The 27,768-nt window shown below is 38.3% G+C and overlaps 1 protein-coding gene across 1 annotated transcript; it reads right to left on the minus strand.

Moving 5' to 3' along the window:
• Positions 1 to 1,084: 1,084 nt before the first annotated feature.
• On the minus strand, positions 1,085 to 27,768 carry C9orf72 (C9orf72-SMCR8 complex subunit). The gene is made up of 11 exons (XM_074952106.1): positions 27,670 to 27,768; positions 22,033 to 22,519; positions 17,370 to 17,429; positions 16,332 to 16,427; positions 15,581 to 15,645; positions 12,700 to 12,772; positions 7,710 to 7,826; positions 5,472 to 5,707; positions 4,855 to 4,912; positions 3,832 to 3,941; positions 1,085 to 3,734 (listed from the first exon to the last, which is right to left on the minus strand). The coding sequence occupies exons 2-11, from the start codon at positions 22,474 to 22,476 to the stop codon at positions 3,548 to 3,550; spliced, it is 1,446 nt and encodes a 481-aa protein (XP_074808207.1). The 5' UTR covers positions 22,477 to 22,519; positions 27,670 to 27,768; the 3' UTR covers positions 1,085 to 3,547.

Consider the following 27,768-nt stretch of genomic DNA (forward strand, 5'->3'; position numbering starts at 1 on the left):
TGAATTCCTCTTCTCAAAAATCTTACACTCCCTGGGCTGGAAATGAAACAGTTGTGGTGTCCACAACAGCACCCACTCCACGGCGTGTTGTGCTTTAACCATGACAGCATATCCTACTGGTGGGCTGAGGACAGAAATAAGATCGGTAAGAGCACACATACAGGATTGGAGTCATGGTGGTGCCCTGCCAAGCACCTAGATAGATGTGCGATGGAGAATGCAACTTTTTGTAACATCAAAAAACGGGGTGCCTTGCTGTCAAGTCTTGATGCAAACAGGGTGGGAAGACAGAGAGAAAGACCCCAAAGAAGTGGATATCAGTTGGGCAAAAAAAAAATAAAAAAAAATCAGGATGACTTAATGGTAGATGAATGCCATCCTCTTAACCACCACTCCCACCCCCACCCAGAGAAATCAGTAAGAAGTGCTGCGATTTTCTGGAATCCATGAGAAGCATGTGAACAGGTAATACAGGACTTTGTAGAAAGGCGTGATAGTGGCTTACCAGGGATATGACTGAGCTGCCAGTATTCCCTAATATACATCGCCCAAGTTTTCAAACCTGAAAACAAGATTTTTCAAAAACAGGGACCTGGCTTTAGGCTCCTAAATCCATATTCAGGCATGTAAGTGGCAAGTACAGAGAGCCAAATAGCTCCCACTAATCTCAGCTAGAGATTGATCAGGCTCCGGTACAATAAGGGAAATTTAAATTTTAAGAGGTTTTCAACTGGATTTGGAATTTTTGAAGACTAACATTTTTAAACAGTTACCACAGTCATCCTATATTTGCTCACAAAGACACCCAAAAGGGTCGGTTAAAAGTTTAACTTCCTTTAGCATCCCAGCCTAAGACCCTGCCTTCGGAAGAATAAAAATATTTTTCTTTGTGAAAAAGGGTCTTGCCCCCATTTTTAAAAGGGCAAATGATTACGTAATTCACTCCATCTTGAACACAGAATTATAGTTCTTCAGCAGAAGTTCCAGAAGGACAAATAAAATCCACATGCAGTTTACTAAAAGGCCTCCCTTATCCCACACAATAAAATTTACAGCACATCATGCAAACGCATTAATAATTTATTCACTGTACAGTCCACATCCATGACAATAGTGCAACAAAACTAGCATTTGAATGAGTTCCAGCAGTTAGCTGTTTCAAAGTGAAAATGCACAAAAATGTTTTCAATAAACAAGTGTAGCTGTTAGTAGTGTCAGTATTAAGTTTTTGAAGCTATAATAATTCCAGCACTGTGCCTAAAGTCAATTGAACTTTAGCACTTTATTTCCATTTCAGAAATGTAACGTCATCTACTTTTAGTTCTTAATGCCATCTGAGAAGCCAAGCAGTAAAAATATTTTATGAATTATGCCATTTTCTAATAGGCAAACTGATTTAAAATGTATAAAGATAAACTGGTGACACATTCAAATGGTCTCTGTATCAATGGGTTAAGTCAGCATAATTCTAACAATAGTTTTCCTGATGAGAAGCTGGCAGAAGGAAGCCCAACAGCATGAGACATTTTGCAGGGACTCTACAAAAAAGTGTATTATACTTTTATTTTTAAGATTGGCTTTAAATTTTTTTTAAAGACAAAATTGAATTTGAGAGAGTAATTATGCATGTAATAAGGTAACTATGCATGCACACAGCAAGTTATGGCCATTCACATGTGTACCCTGCTTATTTTCATATGAAATTGTAGTAACTGCACATATGTATTAGGTACACAATGGCATACCTTACTTTTTTCCCCCCAATTAAAAGTCCTAAATATTTAGACTGTAGAATACATTTTCCTATAAGAAAATGACAACCACATTTTGGACATTAGCTATTTGACAGTATCCCTTTTAAGGTCAGAAAGGAGGATATTTTAGAAAAATCCATTATTCTGAAGTGTTATGTCTTATGTCTCAACTAATGAAACTGAGTTAGAAAATGAGTAGTTCACAGACCAAACCCATCCTTAAAAAAAAAAGTTATAACAAGTAGTAAAGCAACAATGGCTTTGCCTAGATCTCCAGTTACCACCATAGTTCTTTGGCAAGGAATCTCTAATCACGGAATATCATTAACACACTATATTTACAGAAGTAGATTCCTGACTTTTTTTTTTTTTTTTTTTTTAAGGGGTGGAGAAAGGAAAAGGGAGAAGACAGATAGATAGCAGCACGCAAAGCAGATGCATCACTTAGCATAGTACACCAAGTAGCCCAATGGCAAAACCTGAAATCTTCTGCGGAATCTGAAAAATACATCCAACAACTCAGATTATTCAAGTAAGAAATGCTGTGAAAGCAGGTAAAATACATTTCCTGACTTTTTGCTGTTCTTTATCTTCTCTATGCAAAGCAAAACAAGTGGACTGAGAGGTGAGTGTGTTGGCGTGGAAGAGGGAGATTAGCATCTCACTGAACCAGAGTTTGTTTTTCCATCAACACTGTTATTCCTATTATTTAACAGCCACATAGATTTCTTAATGAAGTTATGCTGAATATATGACAAAGGTAACATGAAAAGAAAGTGTCTATCTTGAAGTTTGGCTATATCCCATGGGTTATTTCCAAAAAGAACAAAGGCACAGGTGGTCGAGTGTTTTAATGTGGCCCTTGTTCTTATTCATAAAAAAAATAGGAGCAGATTATAAAAAGAAAGGTTGGCAATGGCTATCCAAGTGTAAAACCTAATTTTCCTGTTTTGTTTTCTCAAAGAGTTCAATTATGTTGTGTCATTGAACACTGAAATGCATGATGGTTCAACATAGTCAGTGACAGAATACCCTCGTTGGCACGTATACACACAAAGCAGCTTAAATGATGACCCCGTTATAAAAGCAGCATTCTACAGATCAGTTTGGCTTTACAATCCACTAAAAGGCAGCACTCTGGCTCCCAAGGATCATGCTGTACAGTACTCTTATCTTTAGTTTCTTTTTAATATCCCTTTAAATGCATCACAAAGTAGCACAAATGTTTCTGGTGAAGTTGGAATTGGGAGCAGGGAAGGTGTTTTTCATGCTAGCCCCACACATAGGAAAGACGACAGAACAAAAAAAAAAAAAAAAAAGAGCTAAATCTGTCCTTCCAGTTTCTGTTTCACAAAAGGCAGTCCCCTCCATAATGGAGAGGACAAGAAGTACGGTTTTCCATGACACCACTGGGAAATACTGATAGCAGGATAAGGAGGGACACAAAATTGAAGGGAAATGGTGGGGAAGTTGTGTGATCTCTCTAAACAATCAATACAAAAGCCTCCCTTTAAATCAGTTTAAGCCACAACTGTGGCAAAGTTTACACAACAAACCCAAAATATCATTAAAACTACTGCAATATTTACTTTCACTGTAAACAACAAAAAAGAGCTCTTTTGACGTGTGCTTCCCTAACTGAAGTGACTTTCCCTCTAATAATGCTCCCTCCCCACTTTTACTGTATTGTAGTGTAACTCGCTTTCAGTCACTGCATTAGAGTGCAAGACTGTGCTTATCAAAAAGGGAAAAATGGTGTTTACATTACTAGCTTTCAGCAGCGTACAGGATCTTTAAAATGTCATTAGTACATCCCGTTCTTGTACACTAGTGTAGAAGGGTCTCCCAAAGATAAAGGAATGTAGACCAGGTTTGATCTTCTCAGCTAAAGCCATTATTATGTTAAGATCGCCCTCTGCTGTTAAGTCAAGGTCTATTTTTAAGCTACGGAGAGACTTAAAAGGCTTTTTTCCTTTCTGCCTGCAAAAGAGTAAAGAGAAAAACTGTTACAATATAGAACGATTTCCTAGTGACCAAGAAATTCCCACCCCCTCCCTTCTATTATCTTTTTACTTACGTATCATCCTCTATGTACTTTATGAGAGTTAAGGCTTTTCTATGAAGGACCAGCAGAAACTGGGCAAGGAAAGTATTCCTCAGAGACAAGCCAGGTTTCAAATGAAAGACCTGTTTAAAATTACAGCAGAAAACTAAATTACATACAACTCAAGTTTCATTCCAGGAATGTGGAAAACTAAAACAGTGAACAAACATATGTAACCGTTCCTAATTGTGCTAAAGCAAATGTATAATCATGAAAGGATAAATTTTAGACTCTATTTGGACAGATGCGATAAATTAAGCTGTTCTGCCATTCTATTAAGACAAATCATGTTTTTGCTCTTTTTTTACAATACTTGAAATGGATCAGACTTGAGTGATTATACAATGCTGCAAGTTCAAGCAGTACTATACAGCAATAGGAAGTGTGCCTTGTTCTGCACAACTGGTGTCTAGTATTTTCAATGTTATACTAGTACTGCAAATTAAGCTTGCAGTGTTTAATGGCCATCTATTTGTATTACATAGTTACATACGCAGTGTTGTTGTAGCTGTGTCGGTCTCACCTTGTTGCTATTAAACAGACACATTTTAAACGGAGACCAATTTCTAATCCTACACCTGGTTGGGTAACAATCCCATCCTGAGAGGTACTGTCCTAGGCTGAGTGCACCTGAGATTCTCTCTCTTCCCCCTCCCCCACACTTTCACCCCAAAAAAGTCATTGTAGTCATTCCTGGATGCAGTCCCTCCAGTAAAGAACTTTCCAGGAAAAGACCACAGCATCATCAAGAATGGCATGTTGGCACGGTACATACTCAGTATTACTTTTTGATTATTATAGTCATAGAATGACAGCTATTTTATAGGAACCTGTAATTAGCAGGTCATTACATTTCTGCACATGTTCAGAGGAATCTCTCTTGTACTGCTATTGTGTTTTCAAATAATGCAGGGAAGGATCTGTTTGTGTTAAATTATTTGTTATATGAGAGTAGAGAATTGTTTTTCATCCTCTGCTTGTTCTGAAAGCTGTTACCTGCTCCAGGAAGGCTTTTACTAACGTATCACGATGCAGGACATCTTGAAAAACATTCCTGTGAAGAGACAGCAAAGAAAGCATGGCATGTGATAAGGAGGCACTAAATATATTATATTGGTGCCTGGTAATAGCATTATAGTTAAGGGTCTGACAGAATTTAAAACAAATTTAAAAAGTTAGTTTTAGTGAATTATGGTATGGCTTTATTTAAAAAAAAAGTTACTTTGGAATATGAAACTGAACTTTTTCAGTCCAGATGCACTTAACAAAAACCAGGTAAGCCAATGTCAGCTGTAAATGTACTTAGCTATATAGCATACTTGTTTAATGTTATTCAACCATAACAGATTTGATGGGATGTGATCAGGAATTTCATTGGGATGGCTTGCTAATGAAATACTAAGCAATAGGTACTACTTCTGAAGTGTTTTTAACCTCCTATAACCCATTTCCCAAGAAGAAAACACAAGTGGTTCACCCTGATTGAGAAAAGCATTTACTGAATAAAACAGAACTGTAATTTGTAAGAAAAGGTCCCACAAAACGCAACTACACTGTTATGCTGTCCTAGCATATAAGCAGTATAATTTTGAAAGTATAAGGATAGTACATACAAATCAGGAGTGAAGCTTTCATCTGTGTGGATAGCGATATCCTGAGCTATCTCTTCATCTGAATTGGCTCTCCAAAATGCTGCCAGCTCGGACCTCATGTATCGCCGTTGGTTATAGATATGTTCATGGCAAGGAGGCATCTGCTTCACTGTGTTGACATCCACATCTATATGTGTAGTAGGATATGGAGCATACATTACTTGACGGTAGGGCAACACAAAGCTTCCAGTTGCATCCTGTTACAGCAAAAGAGAGTTAGAGAAGTCTCCCAGTTACAAAAAAATACAGGTATTTGAAACAACATTAAAGCACCAGTCTTAAGTTTAAAACAAACAGCTTGTTTAAAAGCATTTCATCTTTGGGATGTGTGTGTTTATAATTCTAGTTAAACCCTGTTGCAAAACAGGGTGGTTGTTTAAAGTGACAGTATACACATAAAATATAAGTGTTTTTGGAAGGGGTGTTGGAAAATAGTGATGTGCACACCACTGCACTGTTTCATGATAGTCTTGTTGCTGATAACACGCTTCCAGCAAGTCCCTTGCACCGAATGGCACACCATTCTCATGCTGCATGATGCTTGACATTGAAGTGAGTTACAAAGCAGTATGGGAAAGGAGAACAGCAACATTACAGCCATGAATGCAGCTTTAAGTGAACAAATTACCCTACCAAGTGAATTGAATACCATACATCATTATACAATATTTATCATGCAGGAAGCATGACAGCATTTAACTTTAGCCTTCTGAATTTGTGAAGTTTGAGCATGCACCAGTTTGGTTTCCTTAAAAATATTTTCAGTGATGGGAACATCATTTATCTTCACTCCTTGTAGGAAAGCTTTAGAAATTCTCTCAATACGTAAGTAGATAGTGCACACACTCAGCATTTGAAGTTAAGAACCCTCCCCCCAAGTGCACACTTGCTACTGAGAACAAAGAACTACTTAGTTTACCTAGTTAGGAGGTATCATATCTTAGGCAAACAGGTTGAGCTTTTATTTGGTTTTGATAAAAGGCATTGTTCCCACCCAAACGATATTGGTACTGCTAGGTAAATACAATAAAAATTAAATGTAAAAATGTGGCTCCCTTGGTTCCCTACTCCCCTCCAACAGAAGTCAGAGTGGGCAGGCAGGGGCAGAGCACTGGCTCCATCTTCCTAATGTTCTGGCCAGCACAGCTGAGCTGGCATGGAGGGGGAGGTAACCTATGCCAGATACAGGGCTAGCACAGGTTACTTCCCCTCTGGAGCAAAGGTGATGGTGGTCAGGAAATGGAGAAGGAAAGGAGAGACAAGCATCCAGATTATGGATCTGGGTCCTGGTCTGCTCCTGTAGAAGTGCAACTACTCACACAGGGTTTGACTAAGTCATAATTAAGACCTAAACATTTTATTTTTTATCTACTAAAAAATAGTTTCTACTCCCTTTTGACAGTTTACTTTCTAGAATAATCTTATAATAAGGTTCCACAATCTGTCCCTCAACTTCATATCATTTAGCTATAGTTTATCATCATCTGTCAAATTTAGTCTAAAGCTCCTTGGGACAGGGGCCTTGCAATATTATTTGCCTATGAAGCACCATCCACTCCTACAGCCCTTCGTAAATATTGTGAAACTATTTTTCTTAGGATGTTGGAGTGCTGGAGACTAACATTCTTTTCTATAAGTCTGATTTAGCTAGCATATGCAATTTTTAAACTCTTGCCTGTATGGGTCCAGGATCCCCCCAAAAGTAGTAAATGTATAGATTTATTCGCAAAGTGAAGGAACAAGGACAAAAACTATTCCTAAAGAGAACCGACAGTACAGAAGAAAAATTAGCTTGAAATTCTTGCATCCCTAGAAATGGCTTTAAGCCATGGAAATATAGGTAATTATTTATTACTTGTATTACAATAGCACCTAGGAGCTCTAGTTGTAGCCTAGGACCTCATTGTGCTACGAACTGTACAAACAGCAAACAAAAAAAGACAGTCCCTGCCCCATAATGCTCACACTCTAAGTATAAGACAAGAGGCAACAGATAAATACAGACATATAGGAGAAATCATGGTTATAATATTGGCATCAGGAATCAACAAGTGAAGAGGACAAACTTCTTAAGGCAACAATATATTCAGGTATTTTCAAGTTAAGATGATTATATTAAATTAAGAAGTTGTAAGTGTCTGGATACTGGAGAAAAGACTTTAGAAAAAAAAATCAAAAAGCACAGTAAAATTGCCTTACCTTGAGCAATCCTTGTACAAAGAGTCCTGATTCATATTTGAAGGAAGATTCATTTCTACAGAGTCTGGAACACTTCCGTTCTGATGGAATAAGAAACAGACACAATGTCCTCACTATCTGCAATACAAAAAGCTTTGTAAAAAAACAGGCAGATGTATAGTAAAGAAAGTTTTCATCTTAGAACACAATTCAGTACAGATTTCAAATAAGTGATTATCCAAGAAGTTCACCATACATTAGAAAAAAGAATGCTACAATAATGTCAAATAGTTACATACTGATATCTAAAAGTAGAGGTATTAAAATTGAACCACACTGCTCAAGACTATATATTATTAAATGAAAACACAAAACAAATTTTAAATGGAACATCCAAGATGGCATAGTTTAATTGTTTACAGTCAAGAAACCCAGAAGTTTAGGTTACCACAGCAACATCAGCTTTGGCCATGTTATACATCCAACATATGATATGCTTTAATAAGTGTTCTAGATGCTCTTCCTCAGAAGATGAGAAAAAGCATGATCCATACTGCGAGGAACATACAATAGAAATAGATAATGAGCAGTTGAATGACACGATGAAACAGAGTAGCAAATCAATGATTTGAGTTGTTCAGCAAATGTCTTGCTCAAAAGATGTTCTTGCTGTAGGCACTTTGACTGCTAATGCTCATGTCAGAAAATGCAAAAACCTGTTTTAATGATGCAGTAATACGTGTTTTTGCATTTTCAGAAAGACTAATAAACATCACTAATACAGACTTCCTGAAGGCATAAGTATATGTTTATTTTAAGCACTCTATCTAGCTGCACCATTAACAGAAACAGTTTGAGGAGAGAGTATTTAGAAGCGCTGCTGTGGTTGTTACACGATATGCTCTTAACCTGTTTTCAGACACACATTTCCCCAGCTTTTCTTTTTAAAAAAAAATACTGTGTATGCACTGCATGCAATTAAGATGTCCATAATTTCTGCCACTAATTCAGACATTTCATGATATACATACATGCTCCTGCTTCTACACTCCCAAATTATTGCTGAATAGCCCTGTTCAGCAGCTTTACAGCTTTGTCTGAGAGCTCAATCATTTTATTTTTTCCTCTGTTTAGTCTACTTCTCATTTCCTAATAAGGAAGCAGTTTCTAATTGTTGATCTAAGTATTAAGCGCAAAAAAAGAAGAGCAACAGCTCTTTACTAATTAGTTATTTTAAGTATCATGTTTAGAATACATACATATTTTATCCGAACAATTTACATATAGATAATTATTTAATACTGCAGTAGTGCCTCGGACTCCCAGTCATGGAGCAGGATCCTACTGTGCTAGGCACTGTACAAACCAAAAAGATGACTGTACCAGCCCCAAAGCTTACGATAACCATGTCCTCTTGTCGTAAGCTTATTATATTAATATTAGTGGGTATTATACACACGCACTTAAGAGACTGACTCCCAGAACTAAAAAGAAGAAGTCTTACAATGAAGGAAAGTTCAATCTTGTAAAATAAACTGGAACTCAGTAAGAGGCACACCATTAATTTGAAGCATAATCAAATACAAAGACTGCATGTGGGTTTCTTTCTGATAAATGGAGTTCCCTGACTATATTGCCTCTACAGAGCCAAACTGCAGTGTCATGCCATAGTTTCATGAGACAAACAGTAGTAGTAGTAAATATTTACCTTACTGTAGAACCCAGAGGACCCAATACCTATTGTGCTGGGTGCTGTACAGACAGACAAAAGACAACCCCAGCTCTAATGACTGCTACCTGTACCACTGCTATTAATGGCACATTTGTCTGACACCTAAATGTTCTAGGACTACATGTTACTACAAAATCCTTCTCCGCTCCTCTCTGACTTAAGGTGCATATTAATGGACCCCCTTTTGGAGGAAGGGCAGAGAGGCAATTCGTCGGGAAAATTCAATTTACTGATAAAGATAGCTTTATTTTCTCCATCACGAGTTGCCTCTGCAATTCTCACTGTAGGAGATTAATTAACAGTATTCACACTACAGGGGGTGGACCAAAGAATGGCTTAATTAAATAGGAATCAAAGTACAGTCCTTCTGACCCAGGCATCCGATATGTCCCAGAATAATGTAAGACTAATGTTTTGTGAAAGTATGAATTCAACTCTCAGCATCAACCTGCTGTTTTAAGAGACACCTTTCTAATAGAGACACAAGGTGAGTAAAAGAATATCTTTTATTGGATCAACTTCTGTTGGTGAACACGACAAGCTTCTGAGCTACACGGAATTCTCCTTCAGGTCTGGATGCCTTTGTGTAGCTCAAAAGCTCGTCTCTTTCACCAACAGAAGTTGATCCAATAAATGATATTACCTCACCCCCTTTGCCTCTCTGATATCCTGGGACCAACGCTGCCACAACATCATGCCAATCACCTTTCTAGTAGGGACTCTCAATACATCTGAAACGGGCACATCCGCATAACTGTAATCAATTTGTACATACAAATCCATTCAGAAACCCTCAGAGTTGAAGGGCTTTCTCCATTTCATTTTTTCAAAAACAGCTGAGCAGGTTTTCTAAAAGTATTATTCTTTTAAATCTGTAGATCTGCAGGGTGGATTTGATTTAAATCACTAGTCAGGAAGATTTGATTTAGTCATAGTTTTCTACATAGAAGTGCATTCTTGTTGGATGTAATAACCTTAATACATATTCTTCACAACTCAGAGATAGATGTAGGTTTCATTTTTAGAAGGTACACCCTATACATTTTTAAACAGTGATTTATTTTGACAGCTTTTCAGATGAGTTTTACAGCTATATCAGAAAATGAATGAGTGTTTGGTTATTTCATTTACCAAAGGTAATAGAAGCAGATATTTATGAAGTCATTGAGAGGTGAACTCTCTCCAATTCAACAGGTTAATTATTAATATTTGGAGGATTTTCTTGCCATGCTGTATTAGGAGGCGAACATCACCAGACAGACATTTAAATTGTTTTATTTAACTAACACAACAACATTAAGTAGTCTGGATTTTTTTCTTCAATAGCAAACAAACAAAACAAGCATATGTCCCTCGCTTCTCACATTTATCTCCAGACTTCTTCTCTTTGTCCAGATCTATTATGCTCCCAACAATCTTCTATTCATTGAACTTTTGAAACTTTGCACTTTTAGAGAGAGGAAAGGGATTGACTCTGTGTACACAAATTTTCTGAGGGACAATAGAGTTGAGGTCTGTTATTTCTCACCTCTATATATTATTTAAAAACATTTTTGCTGTTAACAAGCACGTTACCTCTGGAGACACAAATCCACAGTTTGAGAAATGCTAAACGAAGCATCTCTGATGGTATCTTCTAGACTGAGCACTGAGTCCCACTGGGTAGATAGAAAGATTAACCTAAATAATCTACACAGAAACCTGTGGAACCCTATAAGATTGGGTCCCTAATCCATGAACTATTGGAACTCATTTACAAAACTTTTCTTAAACATTACATGAATATATTCTCATACTTTAAAATTTATAATCCCTATTCCATGATGAGATAATTAAGATACATTATAGCTCAAAGATAAGACTATCTTTAGACAGATTTTTTCCTCAAAAAGCATTTGATAAAAAAAAAAATCAATGATTTTTTTTATCCACCCCGTAGATATGTAATCACCTGACAAGTTAGTAGGCTTAGGAAGAAACAGTTACTTACTGTAACTATGGTTCTTCTAGATGTGATGCAGACATGTATTCCATTTAGGTGCGCATGCGCCCAGCCCACCAGAACTGGATAAGTGTGCCTAGCAGGTGGCATTGGTGCCTCATGGCCATAGCTACATGAGGTGGTACTGCCCCAACCCTCCCTCGGTTCCTCTGCACCCGTCTTTTTTTCAAAAGGTGGTAGGTGTGGGGAGAAGACAGTTTGCCATAGGAGTCTGCAACCGGTTATTCTTCTGACTAATGGTAGCACCACTGAGAAGGCATAAAGAGGATTATCCTGATATTCCTGGCCTTCTGCCTTAGTCCTCTTCCGTTAAGGTGGCATTCAGCCAATGCTTCCTATACTTTGTGATTGTGGAGGTGTAGGTAGCATAAAGCAAGCATCCTTTTGATAAGTTAGTTCCATAGACACTCCAGACAGCAAACATGCCAGTCTACCAATGGACATCTTGCTATTGTAGGACTCAAATTTTATAAGTTTGCATCTGCTCTTTGGATCTTTCATGAAACCCAGACCTCCACTGAAACCCAAAACCTAACTGAGTTTACTGACCAAGTCACTAACAGAATTCAGTTAGTCCTGTTTTATTTTTCACATTAAATTATTTAAAATGTGTTATTTATTTATGATGAAGGCTATGAGGATCATGGGGGAACTGCAGCACAGAACAGAAGTGCAAAGAGAAATCAAAGAATTAAGGGTGAGGCTCTAGAAAGTTTGCATCTTACATACGCACAAGTGACTCATAACAGTTTGGTGCTCATTAGATATTGTGTAAAGGCAATTTGTGATGCAGCAGCACAGCAAATTTTACTCTGCAGTTGGGTATTCAATATGACAAAACTATGCACAGATTGATTTATTTAGATAAAACTCATTGCCATGGCTGAATTGCTAAATGTTAATCCAGATGCCATCAGTTTATGCATCTGGCTAATAAAAAAAAATCTAATCCCCTAAAACTATAGCTTCATTTTCCATAATTTCATATGCACAATAAAATAAATTAGTTGCTAAGAACTGTCAGAATACAAATGATAAATTATTTTTCATACTCAATTACCAGTGCAACAATCATACAAATAAAAAAGTTAAATAGCAATACAGTGCTGCTCCCTCCACACACCTCCACATCAAATATATTTGTGGGAAATGTAAAATATTATTCAGTTAAATTTTATTTCTCATTAATTGCCACTTTTACATTACTGCAGATAATCTTCTGACAGTCCAAATACAGTAATCAGAATCCAATTTTGAGAATTATAAAATGCATTTACCTTATTAACTTTCTCTGCACTGCTACCTACAACCACAGAGCAACCACAAGTCTGTAGGTGTGAACTGATGGCACTGCAGATTAAAACAAAATACAGATTAATAAACACAGACTACTCCAAAACAAGTGCTTCAACATAATTCTACACGCAGAAATGGAAAACAAAACAAAAAAAGCAGGCTTCAAACAGACTTTTCTTTACTTACATTACTAGACCTTTGGATTTTCATAATGTCTAAATTTTAGTTCAATTCATTTAAGAAATCGCAATCTGATTTTTAAAATATTACTATGAAGCCATCCTGGCTGAAGTGAATTAAGTTACCAGAGGGCTAACTCAATTATGGGTTTAGTGTCTAAGAGTATAAGGTAATTTATTTAAGATAAGCAAAAGTAAAATTATACCTTCAAATTAAGGGAACTTGAATTATACTATGATTAAACAGCTTTCATTGGTAAAGGAATATAGGCACTACAGTAAGGTTCTGAGTCTTGTTTCTTTCAATTACTAAAACACATCACGGCTTTGATCCCACAAGCATCTGCTACCACATATCTCAGTACAAAAAACCACCACCACCTCCTCCTCAGGATCTAAGGTAGCACGCAACACTGAAGAGTTCTTTGTATGTATGTATGAATATATTTCTGCAGTTGCATTTTGGAGTTCCATAAAGACGCATGACTGTGCTTAAGTTACACAGTCAGAATTAGTATAGTCACTTTGTCAGGTCCAATTTTTATTCAATGAACAAAAAAAAAAAAAAAAAAAAAAAAAAAATCAAAATAGATACTGAAGCCATGATAAGTTTAAAATTTTAATCTGGCAAAAGCCAGGAGGCTCCCCTATTCCTCAAGGGCATAACTGTGAAGTAGTGCAGCACAAGAAGCTCAGCTGAACAGGCTATTTGCAATGTGTAGCTCTGGTGCATACACCATGTTTGTTTACTGAATCAGTTATAATGCAGCTATTCAGTAATGAGAATATACAGCGAACAAGTGCTATTCTCTGTACCTAGATCTTAATCAAAAACAAAAGAGCAAGGTACTGTTATTTGTTGTACCAGAGCCATACTAATAGAATGCTGCATTATCACAGGACCAATTTCTCTTGATGTGTATTCGTGGAAAGCAATTCACCTACAATAAACCATCTAGTGATATGCACTCAATGTAAAATCGTGGTCTATAGAATCATGACTGGTGTGGAGAAAGTAAATAAGGAAGTGTTATTTAGTCCTTCTATAAACACAAGAACTAGGGGTCACCAAATGAAATTAATAGGCAGCAGGTTTAAAACAAACAAAAGGAAGTATTTCTTCACACAACGCACAGTCAACCTGTGGAACTCTTTGCCAGAGGATGTTGTGAAGGCCAGGACTACAAGAGGGTTAAAAAAAGAACTAGATAAATTCATGGAGGATAGATCCATCAATGGCTATTAGCCAGGATGGGCACGGATGATGTCCCAAGCCTCTGTTTGCCAGAAGCTGGGAATGGGCAACAGGGGATGGATCACTTGGTGATTACCTGTTCATTCCCTCTGGGGCACCTGGCATTGGCCACTATCGGAAGACAAGATACTGGGCTAGATGGACCTTTGTCTGACTCAGTATGGCCATTCTTATATATTTCTAAAAGCTAACTTGCCTCAGGATTAAAAACCTAGATAAATCCTTGCAACAAAATGCTTCATGAACGCTAAATGCTATGAAACTGCTAGGTATTAACAACATAGTCAATATTTTAATTTGTGTAGTACTGTGGGTGTTTGGTGCTGTACAACACAGTGACAGTTCTATGAGCTAGGGACTATCTAAATTCACCAGGCAATTACACAGAGACTTTTTGAGGAATGACAGACAATCAATGAAAGCCATTAAAGATGGGAGCGTATGTGATTTCCTAACACAAGAGACATTTGTTTACTGATTTACTAATGGTCAACTATTTTTACGTTAAAGAAAATGGAAGAATTAAACATTCTGAGTACAGAAGAATGTGCATAACATTTATGGATTTGTCATTCTTTACCTGTGACTTTAACCCATGACTTTTCCTAAACTTCCTATGACATAACCACTACCTGACTTACTGTGTTACGAAACTCAAAACCCTTTGTCTATGTACCCCTATATACTTTTAACAGTTTCCAGGCTCCTATGCCATTTTCAAAGTAATATAACCCTTATCAATTAATGCTTTATCTAAGCATGTCATTCCAGTGATAAGGAACAGCTGTCCTATACTCATGCCAAAATGGGTTGACAGAGATCATCACATAAATTTTAAGAGCCATCAACCCATGACCATTCATTTAAAACGGAAACAATCTTTATGATATCGCTTAGGCAGACATAAAAAGCAGCGATACCAGCACTAATGTCTCCTCACCCCAAATTAACCCTTAGTCACCAATGCAACTAGACTGCAGAATTGGATTTTTTAAAAATTATTTTGACATATATTGATGTTTATTTTTAAGCATTTTTTCTATTTAAATTTTCACATTGGTGGGAAATTATGGGGAGAGGGGTGTCAGACAATTATTTAATGACAAAAGATATTGAGATTTAAAAAGTTTAAGCTTTTTAACCAGTAAAACACAAATTGTCAACATTTCATGTCAAAATATACAAATCAAAAATCAAATCAAATGCTTGCAAGTTCTCAAACAGCATTTTTCTTACTTGCCTATCTGTAAATTTTGATCATCATTGATAGACAGATTTTTTTATTGCTTTGTGCATAACTGGAGAAACTGACATTTACCAATAAAAATCTAATCCTTCCAAGCCTAAACACAACCAATTAAGAGACACTGGCATCATTTACTTTTAAAGTGGTTTCACTACAGCATAAAACAGAGAACAAGACCGTACTTGAGGAGAAAACCTTCATGGCAACTGTCCCCAATGTCATCATCATTTAACACTGTGTCACTTATCTGGAGTGCAAAGGAACAGAAAGAAGGGTTAGATGACGTGGTGTAACAAGCCATATTAAAAACATTTTATTTTGGATTTTTAATTGTATGTGGTGATAGCTTAAGTGAATCCTAAACAATCTCAGTTTCACAATTGCGAGGAATCAAGCACGTTTAAGACTCACAAAAATACAGCTCTTCCTGTTTTAAGCCATTAACTTCTGAAGGAGGTCAACAGATATTAAGAGACATCTAATCCATTTCCCCCCAGCTCAACCACTACTGATATCTTGTTCCCAACAGTATATTTTTAGTGCTTCAATCAAAATATTTTAAACTGGCCCATGTAATGGTGTTTCCTCTCCTGTCCAGGAAAGGATTACTCCACATTCTAACAGATCTCACCATTAAAACTCTTTCCCCTAATATTAATTTTATTTGATGAATTATCCTTTCCTTTCCCTTTTTTAAAAAGCATAATACAGTTGACAGCCAATTTTGCTAAGTGCTGATCAAAAATTATCGCTACTGCTCAGATATTTATGAGAAACTGCTATTAGCAAAAATACTGTTTAGGAGAGTTTCCTGTGCCAACAGTTAAAGAGCATAATGACTTATGGTATCAATGATTTATTTTACTAAAGGCAGGATTAATAAGAGTGGCATAGTTGCTTCCTTTTCTAAAAGCAGCAAACATAAGGACTTACATCTATTTTTTCTGGAACACTGTGGGATTTCATAGATGAAAGAAGTTCCATTACAGGAATAACTTCTCCTGTCAGCATTGGAATGATGCTTTGGCCCTGTGCAATAAATAACATGTTGTGAAATAAAAGCATAGCATGCAGTATAGAAAGCTACTAGTAACAGAAATTTTTAACACTAAAGACAGAACAATTTTAGCTTTTTTATTTTTTGGTGGGGAGGTTGGCAAGATCACAAGACTAGAAAGGAGCAGGAAATTGATACATATGTTTCAGTATTGCTCATCAAAAATAGCCAACTGGAAACAAGCAGCTGACCCAGTAACAAGAATGTTTATAATTCGTTTCAAGGCTTTTCCACTAAATACCCAATCAATTTGGCTGACTTGGACAGGGTAGATCTAGAGGTAGGTGATTGTATCATCGTGTACCAGTAAGTATTATATTTCGAAAAGTGCATGTTTTAAGAGACAAGGAGACCAACAGATACAGACTCATTAGCTAGATTAGCATCAGAATCAAATGATGATTTCTCTGGTCTTATACTTTGCAACAAGCTCCAGGTTTGTGCTTTCACATGTATTGCTTCAGAAACCAAATTCTCTTTGTAATCTCAGCCACGAAGTCTATAACGACTTCTCTCTTGGATAGTTACCAAGCATCAGTTCTCTGACCCAGTTGACTAATGACCTAGCAAAAATCTACCCACGAGTAAACTTGGGTAGAAGAGAATAAATGCAAGGAAGCTGCTACCTTTGGAGAACATCATGCTCGAGTAAGTGGCCTCCCCATTTCTGAAAGGTAATATTCTTCACAGATTTCCACTTTACCCATAAAACGACAGGGGATATAATTTCCTTCAATTTGGTCAGAGCTTCCACCATCTTATCTTCACAAAGACTGCCTCCTGTGCATGGCAGCTCACTCTGCTAGTCCAAAAATATCTTCCTGGATCCCAAAAATAAACAGCAGTACCGACTTCACCAGTTCCAGTAATAGCTTTCTGATGGTATGCCATATGCATCAGTCAGTCTCTCTTACCTGATCCTCCATTCTCTCCGTGCTTTCCAAGACAATCTTCTGGAAATGTTCTTGCCTCTCCTGAGCAAGAGAAGCAGTTAATTTTCACAAAAGTTATCAAAGCTCCAGTATTTGGCTATACAATTATGCACCCATCAGTCAACTGGTAAACTTTCTTCCCTCTAGAGTCACACTTCTTTGATTCACATTTTGATGTTCAATGCATTTTCCTTTATAGAGCTATTTTGTGGCAAATACTACCCTCCCTGCACCCGCCCCCCTTAAACCTCTAACTTTCCAGGGAAGGTGGGAGAAGGCTAAAATAAAACAACAATATCCTTCACTATCTGATCAAGAAAATACCAGATTAATCTGTCTATGGTAAATAAAGATACTGAATTCAGCATAGCTGAATTTTACTTAGTTGTTTCACTGCAAAAGGAGTAAGTTGTTCCATCCTAACAAAAAAAAGGGAAAAATGCAAAAAAGAGGAAACTTTTTTGCTTTTGGGAAGGGGATTTGTTCCATATCTTTAGATACTGGCACATCTTCAATACATGAACTGTTCTAGAACTAAATATTGCAGACATCCATGGAAACGTCAAGACATCCATGGAAACGTACTTCACCACAGGATACACAAGAGGTCACACCAAAAATTCAACGAGAACTCTGGTAGCTTCAAGTCATCAGAACCTCAGCAGCAAATATGATGATGAACATAATCATTTACAACAATTCAGCATAATATGGCAATTCAATTCAACAATTCAGCATAACATAATATGCTATAAAAACTTGGCCTTAACGGCATACTCAGAACAACATTCTAGGCAATGAAGATTCTGCACATTCCAGAGATGTCTTCTTATAGAAGCTGAAGAGTTGCCACAGCTTTCACAGGTTTACTCATTAGTCTCCTGTGACTGAGCTACTCAAGGCTGATCAATTGCAGAACAGAAAGCTTACATAACTCCTCAGAATAGATGAAGAAAGAAACAAGTTAGAGTAGATTTCCTCCTGCCAATGATAAAACCTAAATGAATCTGAAACAAGTGCCTGTGAATAACAACACTGGTGCTATACAGATCCTTTAAAGGCACTTCCCCTCCTTGACTTAGGCTTCAAAGAGAAATAACTTCCTTGACAAACAAGATTCTTGGTTTAAAAAAAAAAAAAAAGAGTATGACTATGATCCCTTTTCTCTTTTGAAATACAGCTGCTAGGAATTATTGGACAAACACATAACACTTCAAATATCTAGCTTTGTAAAAGCTAAACAGGATTCTAGACCCATTTGGAATGACTTCTAAAAGTTACTTGTCTATGTCCATCATTCTAAATATTGCTCTGCATATATCTGAATCTAAGTGGATACTCCAATGCAGGAGCTATTTCAAATTCATAGCGAGTTTCTCCCTCCTAATACGATCTGGTTGGAGCTGCTGACCATCCTATGACAGAACTCTTGATAACCTGGAAGACATGGTATCTGGTAGGAATGCCAACACACGCTGGTGGCATCAATTAAGGCAAGACTTTGAGACATTTGTTTTCCATTTTAACCTGGCATGTTGGGTTGATTGATAACTGATGTAGAAATCTGCCTTTGCTCCAAGAGCCACAGCATTACACATTTTCCCATTTTAATAATTTATGTTTAAATGTTATATTATTATGCCCAGAAACTGTCAGGCACTGGTTTCTAAAATGTATATAATGCTACATTTGTAAACTACATATTTAGCTATCACTGAGGTCTCTCTATTGGGGGCAAGGATTGAGCTGGGATAGAGATAACTTACGTAGAAGGGCTCATAACTGCTCAAGAAAAAACAAGGATAAATAACTTTCTTTCAGAGCTTAGCACTCTGCTGCTGACAGAGCCTGTCTGTTCCAAGAACAGCAGATGGGAAAACAAATGAATCATAGAATATCAGGGTTGGAAGGGACCTCAGGAGGTCATCTAGTCCAACCCCCTGCTCAAAGCAGGACCAATCCCCAATCAAATCATCCCAGCCAGGACTTTGTCAAGCCTGACCTTAAAAACTTCTAAGGAAGGAGATTCTACCACCTCCGTAGGTAATGCATTCCAGTGTTTCACCACCCTCCTGGTGAAAAAGTTTTTCCTAATATCCAACCTAAACCTCCCCCACTGCAACTTGAAACCATTACTCCTTGTCCTGTCATCTTCTACCACTGAGAATAGTCTAGAACCATCCTCTCTGGAACCACCTCTCAGGTAGTTGAAAGCAGCTATCAAATCCCCCCTCATTCTTCTCTTCTGCAGACTAAACAATCCCAGTTCCCTCAGCCTCTCCTCATAAGTCATGTGTTCCAGTCCCCTAATCATTTTTGTTGCCCTTCGCTGGACTCTCTCCAATTTATCCACATCCTTCTTGTAGTGTGGGGCCCAAAACTGGACACAGTACTCCAGATGAGGCCTCACCAATGTCGAATAGAGGGGGACGATCACATCCCTCGATCTGCTCGCTATGCCCCTACTTATACATCCCAAAATGCCATTGGCCTTCTTGGCAACAAGGGCACACTGCTGACTCATATCCAGCTTCTCGTCCACTGTAACCCCTAGGTCCTTTTCCGCAGAACTGCTGCCTAGCCATTTGGTCCCTAGTCTGTAGCTGTGCATTGGGTTCTTCCATCCTAAGTGCAGGACCCTGCACTTATCCTTATTGAACCTCATCAGATTTCTTTTGGCCCAATCCTCCAATTTGTCTAGGGCCCTCTGTATCCTATCCCTGCCCTCCAGAGTATCTACCACTCCTCCCAGTTTAGTATCATCCGCAAATTTGCTAAGAGTGCAATCCACACCATCCTCCAGATCATTTATGAAGATATTGAACAAAAATCAAAAATAAAGTCAAAGATCTCACAACTAGATTTTTGGGGTTGACGGAACATTTTCTGTAAGTTCCAGTGCAGCTACAACTCCATGATTTCATTATGAAAATCTTTAAATCTGTGCATCAGGAAACAAATATATGACTACTTATAAAAATAAAGTTCATGCTGAATTTGATCATTTTGTCTCAAAAAGGTCAAAGCATAGAAACCAAAGCTAAACACAAAATGAAGAAAACATTTGTCCACAAGCACAAGACCATGATAAACATAACTAATATATGGTTGTTACAGAATTAACTGCTAAAAAACATATTTGAATTTTGGGAGATACGACTGGGCATGAAATATTTGGGACATTGCCAGGAAAATGAGGAGTTTAAATGCCTATTCTTCCTTTAAAAAAAAGGAGTACTTGTGGCACCTTAGAGACTAACAAATTTATTTGAGCATAAGTTTCTAAGGTGCCACAAGTACTCTTTTTCTTTTTGCGGATACAGACTAACACGGCTCCTACTCTGAAACCTATTCTTCCTTTGTAAATCTGACAAAAATATCAAGACTAGATGTGCTGGAAGACAAACTTCCACAGGTTATCCTATGGAATCAATAAGTTGAGTACTCCGACAAAATGGGAATTAGGAAATAAATTACTTGTGTCTCCTACCTCAAAAATAGAATCAAGTAACTTTTAAGAGGTGCTCTTTTAGAATTTTTTTTTTTTAAATTGTCTAGGTCCTAGTACACAAGATAAAACTAGAATTCTCCCCTCCACATCAGACAGACACTTTAAAACAAAGTCAAAGCTTACCACTTTTTCAAGCAAAATTATAAGATGCTTATTAGCTGTGAAGCACTGGGATTCTCTTGCACAACAGAATTATACTGAAACAACTTTTACTGTATTAAGATAAAGCAGCTTTTTCTTTTTTCTAAAACACATTCAGTCTGCAAAGAAGCTTTTACAGCAAGACCGGAACTGAGTTATGTAATCCTTGAACACAATTTGAAAAATAAAACTGCCTTTGGGATTCCAAATGAACCGTACTTGCATTAAGTGGGAACTTGTGTCTTGAATCCTTGCTTTTTGTTATGAAAGTGTGTTTTTTTCATTTCCCTTGGTTCTGTTACTTTTATGCAATGTTCCTGTTTTATTCTAAAAGTTCATATTTTCTTGCATTTTAAGTACTTACGTTAGGGTTTTTGAGACATATTGATGACTATGTACAGTGTGTTAAGACTCTGTATATGGATTCAGCTTACTCAGCTTTTCTTGTTTTGGGATCAAACACACTAATAGCATCTTTCCAAGAGGTGTTGAGGACTTACAGATCCAAGTACCTTTAAAGGCACATATACATTTTTTTAGCTGGTGCTTCAGTGCAACATAGGGAAATTACACATTTTTTTTGTGCCCACAGTGTTTTATTTTATAAAAATAAAAGCAACACAATTTTTATAAGCATGGGGAGGTAAAAAATGTTTCCATAGGAGGCTAGCACCAACTGAGAAGAACTGTAGGGGACCTCAGGCAAGTCATTACCAGCCCTGATAGAAGTTGCATGTTCTCAGGTGCAGGCCCTAAATTTGGTAGCATTAGAATCAATTTTTAAATACAACTTCAGCAGTTGTATTGAGGTAGAGATATTATTTATATATCTATGAGAGTTTGTTTCTTGGATTGTTATGTAATGTGACTCAGGGAGATTGTTGCCTTAACAAAACATATACCTATTTTCTATACAATGCTAGTTCTCGAACTGTGTTGATTAAAGGTATTACCAGGTTTTTAACATTTGGTTGCAATGAAGAACAAACCTACCTTATGCATCCATATTCTTCCTTTCCTTATAATATTCGTTAACCTATCAACACACACTCTGTGAAGGGGAAGATAGAAGCCAAGTTCACTTTGTGGAAGTATAATTGATAGTCCATAAGTACTTCTGTCCCCATTCCAGTTTCCATCAAAGATTAATGACACAATAATTACTCCTTTTTCTGCCAAGACAAAAAACTTCACATCTATTGCTCCACTCTCTGCATTCCTAAGAATTTCCCCATTCAATGTGTGATTTGCAAGAAAAGTTATTTCTCCATCACTGAGAAGCATCTGTTCTGTCTTTGGGGCCCAGATGTGTCTGACTCTAGGTCCAAGAATATTGTCCCAGTAGGCAAAAGTAGCAGCTAGTAATGGTGAGTCCCCATTCAATGAGATCTCTGTCTTGGCAACTGCAGGAGAAGGAGGTGGACAGAGAGTTGACATGACTGCTTCTTAACTGTCACATCATAGAGATTTTTTCCATCACCTAGAAAAAAAGTTTTAAAAGAGAAAATAGTGAGATTAGCACTGGTTATTAGTTTGCCCCTTTTCTTCTCCACTAAACAGATGACAGACAAGTTTTGATTTCTACCTTACGCATTTGGGATTCTATTCTAATCTCCGTGTATGGATGAAGTCTAAAAGCACACTTTTGACTTAAGTATAGTTGTGTGCAAAAGTCTATTACATACCAGTGGGATAATGAAATAAATTCGGTGCTTGAATTTAAAGACCTAATTGTTGACTAAGTCTCTTTCAATTCCCTTTATAAATACACTGAAACCAATTAGTTTCAATCAAATGAAGCTACAGCTAATTTTTGAGAAATTACATATATCTTGAATATTTTCATGAAACTCACAAATCAAGTTTACGTGCCAGACACTTAATTTACAGTGTTGATTTCAAATTAGAAAGCTGTAAATCTTGACCATTTTGTGTTAATTTGTAAATGATAGTATCTAGATAATATTACAACAATTTATAAATGCTATTTAATAAATACAGATAACACATACCATTATTAACGGATAGACGTGGTATGACCTTGGCATATATCGTCTCCCTCCCCCACTCACAAACAAAAGAATAATGAAGTTAAAACCACGATTGATTTAGCGAGGAGCCAAAACTTCCCCATATAAGAAAGAAAGGTCCTTTCTGAGTAGAAAGGTATCACTCAACCACCAAAGCATCTCTCTTGAGTTACAATAGTTATCTATATCCTGCAACTTCTGCACGAGCATCAATTGCTAGTACTGTTTATAATGTACAACTGAAGAAGTTTCTTCCACAAAAGTCAGATTGTTTTATTCACCTCTGCAAAAAAATATTATAAAAGTGCTTATACACTTAAAAAATAGCACGTTTGCTTAAGTATTTTCTGGTCCTGCATGGAGAACCATGCAGGCAGACCTAGGAGTCCTTGCAGTTTTCAGAGCATGACTGGAGCTTAAAAGAAGAAAAACATTCATTTTCTAAGTTCAAATTCTTAAGACAGAACACATAGCATAAGGACAGATGCACTTCTTAGATACTGGTGAGAGACTATTGTCTCACGCCCCCAAAGTGTCAAACTGTACATGCCTCAAAATGTAAATAATTTTAGGAAATACAGACTTTTTTGTATTTGGACTACATATACATTTGAGGTGTGCAAGAGATAAATCATATATTCAACTGCAACATTCTGCATAGAGCCTGCAGGAAAGACACCAGCATATTCCAAAGAGAAAACTAAAGACTCTGAAGTTCAAGGCTGCTTGCCACAGAACTTGAATTGGCATTGAGGGGAAACAGATGTTTTATAAACTGTAATCAATCAAGCCTCAAAATGTGCATAAAGCAGGTAAATCAGGGTTCACTTCACAAATATGTTGGACTTGCCGAGTTCAACAAAATGAGGATCAACATATTAAAAAAAAAAATGGTGAGTCAGAAACAAATCCCTCACAGTGGAGAAGAACGTAGGATAGCAGGATATTAGCAGTACTAATGGAATATTGACAGTACCAACCCTACGCATTTATTAAATTACTATTGAAATTTTTTCATTCTTAAAGCACAAGACCCTAAGTTATCCGGGTGCTGATTACTGACTCTTTTTTGAACAGCTCTAGTGCTTTCTGGTTTTAGTGACTTATGCAAATTTCAGACTGCTTTTCTCTTTCATCCTACCATCTACAATCAGATCCATTTTATTTAAAACATAACACTTGAGTGGCTTATTATCATTACAGCTGGCTGAAAAAAAAAAAACAAAACTTTTTCACAAAAAAAGTTTTTGACCAGCTCTAGTTGTAACATTTTTGCACTAACTGTATATTAAACAAAATTTGAACTTATCCCAAGTGTTTGTCTCTTCCCTCTACCCTAAGTTTGTCTACAAGTGAAATGCTGAACCGCTGCTGTAGCACTTCAGTTACTCCTGAGAGTACTCTGCGCAAAAATTAAAAATTCTCCACCAAAAACAAAAACAAAAAAATTCTGCATGCAATATTTTAAAATTCTGCAAATTTTATTTATCAAATAAATTTGGAAGCTCCAGCATGGCATTGGGGAGCACAAGCCACTGGCTGCAGAGATGTGGGAGATCACTGTGCAGCTCCCCCACAGACATGGACTCAGCAGTGAGGTTGCACCCTACCTTGTTACACCGCAAGGACTGGGCCTGTCCCAGAAACACTCTAGAGCCCTGCCCCTCTGTGCCAGGTGCACCAGGTGTGGTCAGGGAGACTCAGCAGGGCAGGATCCAAGCGTGGAGGGATTGAGATGGGGGTTGAGAGGGTTCTGTGTGGGGCAATCTGGGTGCAGGCAGCTCAGGATCAGGTGCAGGGGGGATCTGGATGCACAGGGGCTTGTTGCGGGGTTCTGGGTGCAACGGTAATGGGACTCTGCAGAGGTCCAGGTGAAGGTGGTTGAGGCTCAGTGGGGAAGGGTATAGAGCTCGGCAGGGGGGTATGGGTGTGGGGGGCACACTGGCAGGGGTCCAGATGCAGCTGGTTGGGACTTGGTGGGGTGGGGAATCTGGGTGCGGGTGGCTTGTCTGGGTGGTCCAGGAGTGGGGCTCCTGGGTGGGGTTTCTGAGTGTGGGGGGGTGAGGCTTGACAAGGAGGGTCTGGGTATGAAGGGATATGGACACACGGGGGTTGGGTGAATGGGGGAGCAACTACCTGTATAGGGATCTGTCCCTGTACAACTGAGGAGCGATAGGGGCAGAAAGCAGGGGGTGAGATGGGGTGTGAGTTTGCAGAGCTTCCTTCAGCCGTGGGAAAAATCTGGGGGTGGATCTCGCCCGGACCAGATGCTGTACATGGGAAGAGGAAGTCCTGTCCTCCCCAGCCCTAGCGGCTGAGCCCGGTGCAGAGTAGGAGCCACCAGCCGGGTCTTCCCCCGTCCCTCCTCCTGCTCCACAGTGATTTACCTCTCTGCGGGCTGCCATGGGCCCCCGAAACATACCGTTGGGGAGGGTTGCATGACCGCTCTTGTAGCTTCCCTGTCAAAAAGTCATTTTTCTGCAGGGAAGCCAAGAAATCTGCGGTTGGACATAAATTCTGCGCAAGCACAGTGGTGCAGAATTCCCCCAGGAGTAATTCAGTGTACTCTACCTATGCCAAAGGGAAGGGGTTCTCCCACTGGTGTAGATAATCAACCTCCCTAGAGGGCACGTGAAAAATCCGCCCCCCAACTGACATAGTTAAGCCAATTAAATTTTCTAGTGTAGACCAGGCCTCTATCTGGGAGTCTCTTCCTTTCCGTATTCCACTATCTATTGTCATTTATTCTACAATAGCAGTTCCATCTCTCCATTCCACTCCTTTTTCCTGTGTTGTGTGCACTTTACCTTTCAAACTCTCCCTCTAGTTTTCCCAAAAAAATCCTCTTTCTTTTCTCATAGCCTGAGTCTCTTCATTTTCTAGAAGGGTGTACTGACTTAAACCATAGCAATTTAAATCACCAATTTTAATCATTATTTAAATAATAAATCTTAATTCGGTTTTGCGTTTGTATGTTAGTTATTTTCCTAAAGAAAGATTTATTCTCATTGGTTGGTAACTATTAAACCGTGTTGATTAAAAACTAAATATAGCCTTTGCACTAAACTTGGTGCTTCTTAATGTTAACCAGGATACACCGTATTTATACACATTTACATTAGTTAACATAATGTATAAAATAATATGAATAAATGTAAGTTATGTTGTTAGAAAATGGTGTATGATGCATTTTTTACTTGATTAAATTCTCTACTTTAATGGAAATTCAAATTAATTTATTTTTTAAATGCTGTTTTTGTGCATTTTAAGTGTACCAGATACATAAGAAAAAAGTTTATCAAAACATTTTGTATTTAAAACTAACATTTATTAAACAAAGGCATTATTAGCTGTCGTTGGTGAACTGAATTGATTGTTTCTGTTCACCATGTTCTCCAAGATTTTAGAACTATTAGATCTCATCCTTACACCTAATTTTTATTCAGAGATTGGAAAACAAGTTTTCTTGCTTCTTCAACTCACAATTGGTTTTTAATAAACTACTCATTGAACTAGCTGAATTAACTGAAATGAAGAAAACATTCTCTCTGTACCAGCAGAAGAGGCTACCGCTGTCAAAAAATTGGCAAGTGACTTTCGCCAGTACTGTGGTTGGCCTTTCTTTAAAGCACAGTAGCAAACACATACTTTGCTTAATATTATTTTTTGTATTTAATTTAAATTTTAATACATTGTAACAAGGTTAGGCCTTAACATAGGTTGTCAATTTCAAATTTAATTCTAAAGAGGTTTATTTTTTAAAACTAAAATCTATATTTAAACAGAAAAAATTTAGATTGAACTAAAAACCAAATTTTATTTTATTTTTTAAAAGGAGTGACGCTACTGAGTTAGAATGGAGAGGCTGGCTAACAGGTTATTTTGACTGGCGTGAAATCTGCAAAGGTCAAGCAAATGTTTACCCAAGAAGGAGAAGAAAGGCACCACAGCGCAAAAGGAGGAAGCGGTGTGGAAGTTATTACTGCACAGCCTGTGAGACAGATCCCTCCTTACCCCAGTGTCAAAACCACAGAGAGGTGAAAACACAAGCTACCAAATGCAATGACAGACGTTACTGGAGAAGGAGGCGAGGCAGGCCACTAAGGCGGTGTGGGTAATGACCACAGGTAGGCAACAGAGCCATGTGCCCCACTAATACCACCACCCACCTCCTGTGTGTCTCATTTCACCTCTCGAGCTCAACGGCACTTTGCAAAGGCGGTCACCAGCACGATCCCGGCTTCTCAGACGGAGAAACTGAGGCACGGGCAAGTGACGTGAGGTGCACAAGGTCACCCACCAGGCTAGTGGCCGAGCCAGGGACAGATCCCAGGTCTCCCGTCGTGCCCCAGGCCAGGGCTTGGTCCACCGAGCCCTCACTGCCTCCCTGTAACTCCCGTTCACACAGCCACCCGCCTCCGTCCCCATAACCGCCCCTTCCCCCCGGCTCTCGGGTGCAGCCCCAGCTGCGCGACGAGCCGCCCGGCTCCACGGCCCCGCCAGCTAAGAGGCTCCCTGTGTCCCTGAAGGCAACAGCCACAACATCCCCCTCAGCCCCCCGGGGGACGGACGGACTCGCCCCCGTTATCCGCACCCTCACCTGCGCAGCCGCGCGCCGTAACCGCCACACCGTATGGACAAACAAGCCACGCTCGCCGCCGGCCTCAAATCCCCTCGCGCATGCGCCTCCGCCTTCCCC

The sequence above is a fragment of the Natator depressus genome, chromosome 5 (genome assembly GCF_965152275.1).
Source record: "Natator depressus isolate rNatDep1 chromosome 5, rNatDep2.hap1, whole genome shotgun sequence".
Lineage (NCBI taxonomy): Eukaryota > Metazoa > Chordata > Testudines > Cheloniidae > Natator > Natator depressus.